This window comes from Lolium rigidum, chromosome 3, assembly GCF_022539505.1.
Source record: "Lolium rigidum isolate FL_2022 chromosome 3, APGP_CSIRO_Lrig_0.1, whole genome shotgun sequence".
NCBI classification, from domain to species: domain Eukaryota; kingdom Viridiplantae; phylum Streptophyta; class Magnoliopsida; order Poales; family Poaceae; genus Lolium; species Lolium rigidum.
In genome coordinates this window covers 108,320,657-108,330,095 of record NC_061510.1, presented here as the reverse complement: position 1 = coordinate 108,330,095, position 9,439 = coordinate 108,320,657, and the positions used below count along the sequence as shown (strand labels likewise).

General features: G+C 56.2%; 1 protein-coding gene across 1 annotated transcript; it reads left to right on the top strand.

Annotated features, from left to right (window-relative positions):
* The first annotated feature begins 2,308 nt into the window (after positions 1–2,308).
* LOC124697962 (ABC transporter G family member 5-like) lies at positions 2,309–4,695 on the top strand. The gene has a single exon (XM_047230491.1). It carries the CDS (start codon positions 2,309–2,311, stop codon positions 4,688–4,690), a length of 2,382 nt encoding a protein of 793 aa, XP_047086447.1. The 3' UTR covers positions 4,691–4,695.
* Positions 4,696–9,439: the final 4,744 nt, after the last annotated feature.

Below are 9,439 nucleotides of genomic sequence, written 5' to 3'. Positions count from 1 at the left end.
GTGCGTCGGGATTCCGGGAGGATCTACTACATCCGCTGCCCGCCGGAACGGGGAGAAGGACGTCGTCATCAACACCGAACGTGTGACCGAGTACGGAGGTGCTGCCCGATTGTGGCACCGTCAAGATCTTCTACGCGCTTTTGAAAGCGGCAAGTGATCGACTACATCAACAACGAGATCTAATCTCGTAGGCTTTGGAATCTTCGAGGGTTAGTCTCATGATCTTCATCTCGTTGCTACCATCTACTAGATTAGATCTTGGCTTGTTATTCGTTCTTGCGGTAGGAAATTTTTTGTTTTCTATGCTACGAATCCCATCAACAACTGCAGCAACATTTGGAGGTACATCAGAGAGCGCTGCAAGAAAGCAATGTTTTGCAACAGATATGAGCAGCGGGAGGAAAAAAACACTAGCCACCAACCTGCTAGGGCCTCGATGGAAATGTTAGATTCTAGGCAGAGAAGTAGGGTGGTTCGTCACAATTGCAAAGCTCACATGATTGTTTCGTTGAGGGAGGGATCATTCGCTGTTACAACATTCACCGATGGGCACACACATCCACTTGTCAAAGAGCTTGGACGTCGTAGGTACTACCGGTCTCATCGCAAGATCCCGGAAGAAGACCTTGAATTCTTGGAACTAATGCATAACCGCAATCAGAAACTGATGTTATGGGTATGTTGGGTGATGTACATGATGGTGACAGACGAACCTTGGGGTATGTCAAGAGGGATGTTACAAATGAGAGATCCAAGATGAGGGCAAAATTGTTGTTTCGGGACATGGACCTAACAATAGAATACTTCAAGAAGCGACAAGATGAGAACCCAAACTTCTATTATGCTAAAGATGTCGATGAAGATAATGTTGTTCGAGCATTGTTTTTGGTTGATGGAAGGACCGGATTGTTGTACCCCAAGTATAAAGATTGTGTATTTTTTTTATACAACATTCTCCACCAACCGTTACAATATGCCCTTCGAACCAATTGTTGGAATCAACAAAAAATATATAAAAAACCCATAGATAATCAGTACAAAACAAAAAAAAACAAAAACGGAACATAGAAAAGATTAAAAAAATAATAGACAGACCCAATGGAACAAATCATCGCCTTCTAGCCCGTGCACTATAAAATTTGGTGTAGGATCACCATAATTGAACTTCAATATTAATTCTTGCATGCCATGATGCTTCCATTCTTTCTTCTTCCGATATGTCCATAGCGTCCGTGAAATAACATTTCATGAATGCATCTTCACATTCATATGGGAGATCGTCACACAGTATTTACTTTGATATATTTAAGACTGCTCATAGTGGGAGTAATTTAGGTAGTAACATCACACATTTTAAGGTGTTTTGGTGACATGGCATAGCAATAAATGAAGAAAGAGAAGGGGGTGGTAACTATAGCTATGTTACCATAACATCACACACCCCAAGATAAAATGAGTTTACAAACTAATAAATAAGGCTTTGCATGATACGGAGTACCATCTCTAAGTTACTTTCCACTATGAAGGTAGTAATATGGACTAGTAACTTATGCATGACACCACCTTATGTTACTCCCCACTATGACGAAAAAAAAAACCTATCTGATCCTTATATTATCGCTTTATTTTCTGTGAGATTCCTGGTCATGCATGCACCTAAAATGAGATAGCACAATATGTACAGTTATACATCAAAAATTGGTCATCTACAATCCTGCAAATAATAAACCAAACATTATATTGCACATATACGTTTTTTCCATCTCAAACTAAACCAGAAAGGTAGCCAATCCAAGGAGGTATTCTTCCAAAGGATTGACTGACACACTTGATTAAATCCTGCCTCCACATTTCCTGACTCTGGCCAACACTGCCCAGCGGTGTCAGCGTTAGCTGCCCATTTGGTGAGCTTCGGCTGAGCTACGCTTAACCACTTCTTGCCCGCGCTCGCACACAACGCAGGAGAGCCCTCCACCCACCGCAACCACCTTCTTGACCCCCTCCTAAACCCAAGCTACCGCTGCCAGTTTCCCGCTTCGCTTCCGTGGCAACTTAACCGATTCCAGCTAACAACAAGAAACCCTACGAAGAAGCATCCCAATCTCTCTTCAACCACCTGATCTGCTTCTCTCGGCTGGGTTGACTCCTCCATTGGGGAGCTATAAGAATGGTTACTGGTACGACGCATAGATTCCAACCAAACATCGCCACTTCCATCCATCTCTCTTGCCACGCCAAGGTGGCCGACTGTGCAAGCAGCAACAAGCTTGCATAGGTACACGGGGAGGAGCTGAGCTAGCTGAGCAAGATGTCGCGGTTTGTCGACAAGCTGCCATTCTTTGACCGGAGGGCCTCGCCCATGGAGGAAGCCGACGATATCCCGCGCAGCGGCCTCCTCCACCTGCACGGCGGCCACCACCACTACAATCACCACCAGCCGCAGCAGGGCGCAATGATGGCGCCGGAGCCGTCGCCTCCCACGAAGCACTCGTCCTCCACCCTGGCGCAGCTCCTCAAGCGCGTCAACGATGCGCGCAGCGACGCTGCGTCGTCCGCCAACTCGTCGCCGTCGCACTACACCATCGAGCTCGGGGCCTCCGTGCCGGGCTCCACCGGCAGCGACAGCGGGCGCACCAGCCATGCGGGCGTCGGCGGCGACGTCGGCGCGCTGCTGCCGTTCGTGCTCAAGTTCACCGACCTCACGTACAGCGTCAAGCAGAGGAAGAAGGGCCCCTGCATGCCGGCGCTGCCGTTCGGGCGCGGGGACGCGACGGAGCCCGAGGCCCCACGCATGAAGACCCTGCTCGACAACATCTCCGGGGAGGCCAGGGAGGGCGAGATCATGGCCGTGCTCGGCGCGAGCGGATCCGGCAAGAGCACGCTCATCGACGCGCTCGCCAACCGCATCAGGAAGGAGAGCCTCCACGGCTCCGTCACGCTCAACGGCGAGTCCATGGACAACAACCTGCTCAAGGTCATCTCGGCGTACGTCATGCAGGACGACCTCCTGTACCCGATGCTCACCGTGGAGGAGACGCTCATGTTCTCCGCCGAGTTCCGCCTGCCGCGCTCCCTCCCCGGCAAGGAGAAGAAGAAGCGGGTGCAGGCGCTCATCGACCAGCTCGGCCTGCGGAACGCGGCCAACACTATCATCGGGGACGAAGGCCACCGCGGCGTGTCGGGCGGCGAGCGCCGGCGCGTGTCCATCGGCGTGGACATCATCCACGATCCCATCGTGCTGTTCCTCGACGAGCCCACCTCCGGGCTCGACTCCACCAGCGCCTTCATGGTGGTCAAGGTGCTGCAGCGCATCGCCCAGAGCGGCAGCGTCGTGGTCATGTCCATCCACCAGCCGAGCTACCGCATCCTCGGCCTCCTCGACCGCCTGCTCTTCTTGTCTCGCGGCCAAACCGTGTACTACGGCCCGCCCGGGTCGCTCTCGTCCTTCTTCCACGATTTCGGCAAGCCCATCCACGACAACGAGAACCCAACGGAGTTCGCGCTTGACCTCGTCAGGGAGCTCGAGACCATGCCGGAGGGTGCCAGCGACCTGGTCGAGCACAACAGGTCGTGGCAGAAGCGCATGGGCCCGAAGATCAAACACGCAGACGATGGCGGGAAGCCGTCGCTCTCCCTGAAGGAGGCCATCAGTGCCAGCATCTCCCGCGGGAAGCTCGTGTCCGGTGCCACCGACGGCAACGTCACGGTGCCCTCCGAGTCGTCGGCGCCGGATTCCGCGGTGACCAAGTTCGCGAACCCGTTCTGGATCGAGATGGGGGTTCTGACCCGCCGCGCGTTCATAAACACGAAGCGCACCCCGGAGATCTTCGTCATCCGCCTGGGCGCGGTGCTGATCACGGGGTTCATCCTGGCGACCATCTTCTGGCGCCTGGACGACTCGCCCAAGGGCGTGGAGGAGCGCCTGGGCTTCTTCGCCATCGCCATGTCCACCATGTTCTACACCTGCTCCGACGCCCTGCCCGTGTTCCTCAACGAGCGCTACATCTTCCTCCGGGAGACGGCCTACAACGCGTACCGGCGCTCCTCCTACGTGCTCTCCCACACCGTCGTCGGCTTCCCCTCGCTCATCGTCCTCTCCTTCGCCTTCGCGGTGACCACCTTCTTCGCCGTGGGGCTGGCCGGCGGCGCCCAGGGCTTCTTCTTCTTCGTGGCCATCGTGCTGGCCTCATTCTGGGCCGGGAGCGGCTTCGCGACCTTCCTCTCCGGCGTGGTCACCAACGTGCAGCTGGGGTTCCCCGTCGTGGTCTCCACGCTCGCCTACTTCCTCCTCTTCAGCGGCTTCTTCATCAACCGCGACAGGATCCCCAAGTACTGGCTTTGGTTCCACTACGCCTCGCTCGTCAAGTACCCCTACGAGGCCGTGATGATGAACGAGTTCAGCGACCCCGCTCGCTGCTTCGTGCGCGGCGTGCAGATGTTCGACAACACGCCGCTCGCCGTCCTGCCCGTGCCGCTCAAGGTGCGCCTGCTGCGCGCCATGAGCTCCTCCCTCGGCATCAACATCGGCACCAACACCTGCATCACCACCGGGCCAGACTTCCTCAGGCAGCAGGCCGTCACCGACCTCACCAAGTGGGACTGCCTCTGGATCACCGTCGCATGGGGATTCCTCTTCCGCATCCTCTTCTACATCGCACTCGTGCTCGGGAGCAGGAACAAGAGGAGGTAATTCAAACTGCGTGTCTTGTTGGCGCAAACAAGGTGGGACGCGCGGCTATCTCTCGATCGGCCTTGTCTTATTATTATTTTTTCTTAATTTTTTTTGACTTTTCTTCCATTCAACCGCATGTGTGGATTAAGGTGGAACGGGACCTAGCTGTTTGGTGCGTGTAAATTTGCTTGTAACTTGTACGTTATCATGCCAAGTTCAAACTGTAATCAGAGACCATATGATATGATTTTTTCTTCTTCCAAGTTTCTTCTTCCTCATTTTAACTTACCCAACATCGACTCGAGACTTCATAAAAAAAACAGAGTCGTCAAGCTTTTCAAGGTCTATCTGCAGATATGTTTGGTGAGCAGAAATTCAGCTTAGGAAGCAAGAAAATCAAATGAATCCTACCAACACGAGGGCATGGAAACGTGGAATAAACGAGTTACACGCATGTTACATTTTGGTAGTTATAAGTTAGTTGGACGTTGATCCTATGAGGGCATGTACAATGTGGATTGGACCGCACCCCTCCTCCCAACCTTCCCGCCCTAGCCTACACCGCACCCCTCCTCCCAACCCTCCCGCCGCCGCCGCCGCCGGCAGCACAGCCGGGGCAAAGATCTCGGGGCGTGGCAGCGGCGGGGGCCTCCCCTCGTGGCGCGTCGGGAACGGCGGCCAATGGAGCCTCTCCCGCGGCGGCGGCGGCCAGATGAGGATGTAGGGGCAGCGGCGGCCCTCCCGGGGTCGATCCAGCTGCGGGCTGCGGCCTCCCCGCCTCCCATCGGCGGCATGCCGGCGGTGGTGGCTGGTGGAGGCGGGCGCCTTTCCCTCCGCCTCTCGCCGGTGAGGGGTGATGATCTTGGGCTTCTCCCGCGGTACGAGGACGCCCGGGGCAGCAGCCTTGGGTTCGACGGTGGAGGTGACCCTCTTCTTCGCCGGAGAGGATCGGCCTGCGGTTGGTGGTGGTGGATCTTTTGATCTATCACCGCGTTCCGGCGGCGAGATGGAGGGGCTTGGAAGCCGGCGATGGTGTCGCTGGTGGAGGGTTGGAGTGGCCAGCCCAGGGTGGTCACCGACGTGGGGTCCGACCCGAATAAAGGCGGCGGTCCTAGGGCCTCTCTTGCGTGAAGAGGAGGACCCATCGGGAGGCCCGGACTCGTGATCTAGCCGGAGTGTTGAGTTCCGGAAGGCTCCGCCGGCGAATGTAACGATGCTTTTGCCTGGAGTTTGCTGGATCGGTGGTATTCGGTCGTGCGCACTCATGCTTTTATTCCGACCGATTGGTTCTGGAGGGAGCGGCGCGAAGCTCTTTTTCTGTGTTGACATCAAGTGACTATGGATCCATGATGAAACTCGGAAGAAGAGAATTTCATGAAGGCCGGAGGGGAGGACTAGCTGTTAGGCAACCGACGTACTAGGCCCATCAGGCCAGATTGTGGCGGTTAGGGTTTAGCCTTATCTCTCAAGTTAACTTGTAACTCAAGTTGATCCATCTATATATATACATGTATGTTGAGACGAGGAGAGCCATCGAGCCTCCCGCTATTCAATCTGTTTCATGGTATCGAGCGGGTCACCCTTCCCCTCTCCTAGCCGCCGCCGCCGGCTCTCCCCAAAACCCTAAACCTACACCTCTTCTCCCTCCTCTCGCCTCCCCACCATGACCCCCGATGAAATCGCCGCCAAGGAGCGCGAGCTCGCGGATCCGCGCCGCTGCCCTCGACGCCCGCGAAGCCGCTCAATCAGCAGCCCTCACCGCTGCCAACCAACTCAACACCGCCAACCCACCCAACCCCACCGCTGCACTCACCTCTCCCATCCAAAACCCTAACACCGCCCGCACCTCCAACCCCAACACTTACGCCACCACCATCAAACCGCATGTGCCCATCACCCCGAGCTTCGATGATGGCAACTACACGAGCCGGCGCGAGCTCTTCCTCGTCGCCCTCGGCCGCTACGGTCTCACCGCCCACGTCACGGGCGAGTCCACTCCCTCCGACACCGGCCCCGACTTCCTCGGGGCCGCGACGACTACACCGTCCTCTCCTGGATCTACGGCTCCGTCTCCGTCGACCTCCTCAACATCGTCATGCGTCCCGCCGCCACCGCCCGCACCATCCGGGGCGCCATCGAGGACCTCTTCCGCGACAACAAAAAGCACCGTGCCATTCAGCCGGAGGCTGACTTCCGCAACACACCGCAGGGGGACCTCTCCATCGCCGACCATCGCGCCAAGCTCAAGGCCTCGCCGACTCTCTTGGCGACGCTCGGGCAGCCCATCTCCGACGAGAATCTCGTTCTCACCCTCCTCCGAGGTCTTAACGAGAATTATGCGCATCTTCGTTCGTTTCGCCGTTTCAGGTGCCCTTCCCCACGTTCCGCAGACCCGGTCCGCCCTCCTCCTCGAAGAGACGCAGAAGAAGACCGACGTCAAAACGCCGCGGCCACGGCACTCGGGCTTGTGGCCGCAGCGTGCAGCCCGCCGCCCGGCGGGCCTCGGCCTCCACCACCACCACCACCATCGGCGCCCGGGGCGCAGGAGGCGTCGGCCGCGGCACCGGCCAACTCTACGCCAACAACAACTACCGTGGCGGCCGCGGTCACGGAGGTGGCCGCGGCGGGCGCGGACGAGGTCGCAACGACTCCCCCTGGCAGTACAATCCGTGGACGGGCGCACCCACTCGTGCCAACCTTCAGCAGCAGCCCCAGGCACCATGGCAGCGAGCCACCCCGGTCCCCTCGGCCCCGGTCCTGCTCCTCGCCTCGGACTACTCGGTGCGCGCCCCGGCCTTCCCCGCGCCGCAGTGCCTATGCCGCATACGGGCAGCCCTCCACCAGCCTACGGTCCTCGCCGACACCGCCACCGAGCTACAACCAACCGGCCTTGGACCCTGCCCTCGTCAACGCCCCGAACAACATGCAGCTCTCGAGAGGCGACCGGTACATGGATTCGGAGCATCCTCCCACATGGCATCCGACCCCGGTAACCTATCCTCCCTCACACCTTGCTCCTCCCAAATCCGTCACCGTTGGCAATGGCTCCTCTATCCCCATCACCCATACCGGCTCCACAACCATCCATTCACCCTCCAAACCTCTCTATCTAAATAATATTCTTGTTGTTCCTAACATTATTAAAAATCTGATTGCGTCAGCAATTCACTATCGATAACCATTGTTCCATTCAATTTGACCCTTATGGTTTCTTCCGTGAAGGATCTTCTCACCGGGACCGTGATGCTTCGATGCAATAGCTCCGGTCCGCTCTACTCCATGTGCCAAGCTCTCCATCATGCCGCCTTCGTCCTACACCAACACCCCGATCTTTGGCACCGTCGCCTCGGCCACCCCGAAGCTCCACCATGTCGCGCCTTGCTCCACATACTTGCCATAATAAACCAAGCACCACCCCGTGTCATGCTTGCCAACTAGGAAAAAATGTTAGGAAACCCTTTTACTCTTCGGCATCTAGAACTTTTAGACCTTTCGAACGTTTGCATTGTGATTTGTGGACTTCACCTATCCCTAGCACTTCTGGATATTGCTACTATCTCATTATAGTCGATGATTTTACACAATATTTCTGGAGTTTTCCCTTACGCAAAAAATCTGAAGTGTATGCTACCTTTGTCGCCTTTCATGCTCTCATCACCACCCAATTTCAACTGTCTATTCTATCCATCCAATGCGACAACGGAAAAGAATTTGATAACTCCAACCTACACACCTTCTGCACCACCCACGGCATCATCTATCGATTCTCATGTCCGTATACATCCCAACAAAATGGCAAGGCCGAGCGCGCCATTCGCACCACCAACGACGTCATTCGTACCCTCCTCTTCCAAGCATCGCTGCCACCATCCTTCTGGGCCGAGGCACTCCATACCGCCACCTATCTCATCAACATTCGTCCCACCTCCTCCCAACCGCAAACTACACCATATTTCTCTTTATACGGCCGCACACCGCGATACCAAGATCTCCGCGTCTTCGGCTGCCTCTGTTATGTCAACACCTTCTCAACCGCCAAAAACAAACTTTCTCCTAGAGCCACGAAATGTATCTTCCTTGGATACCCCTCTCAGCATCGTGGCTATCGCTGTCTCGATCTCACTACTCGCAAAATAATCATATCTAGACACGTCACCTTCGACGAACACACATTTCCCTACTCAACCACACCCACCGATTCCACCCCTCCAAATAATACCGACTTCCTTCACCATCACCTAGCATATCGTCAGCCCCACCATTGATACAACGCCTCCACCAATAACCGCAGCCACCAACGTTCCGCCAAGCCATTCCGTTGGACGCCGCCGACTCGTCTCCGGCTGCTCCTTCTCCGATCGCTCCTTCTCCTGCCCGGGACGACACATACCGTGCCGCGGACACCCATCCTAAGCCCCTCCTCGTTTACACCCGACGTCCCGGCCAGCCCCGACCCATCGCTCCGCCTCCCAACCCTCCAGCTCCATCACCGTACACGCAGCTCCACCGGCAGCCTTCCTCCACCCATAGACAAACTAAACCTCTCTGCCATTCACTCCTCTCCCATTCCGCATAACTATCTCATTGCCCTCCGTGATCCTGCCTCGGCGCCGGCGCTATGCAGGAAGAATATGATGCCCTCATGCACAACAACACATGGTCCCTAGTACCCCCTCCTCCAGGAGCCAACATCGTCTCCGGCAAATGGATCTTCCGCCACAAGCATAATGCGGATGGCTCTCTTGCTCGCCATAAAGCTCGGCTGGG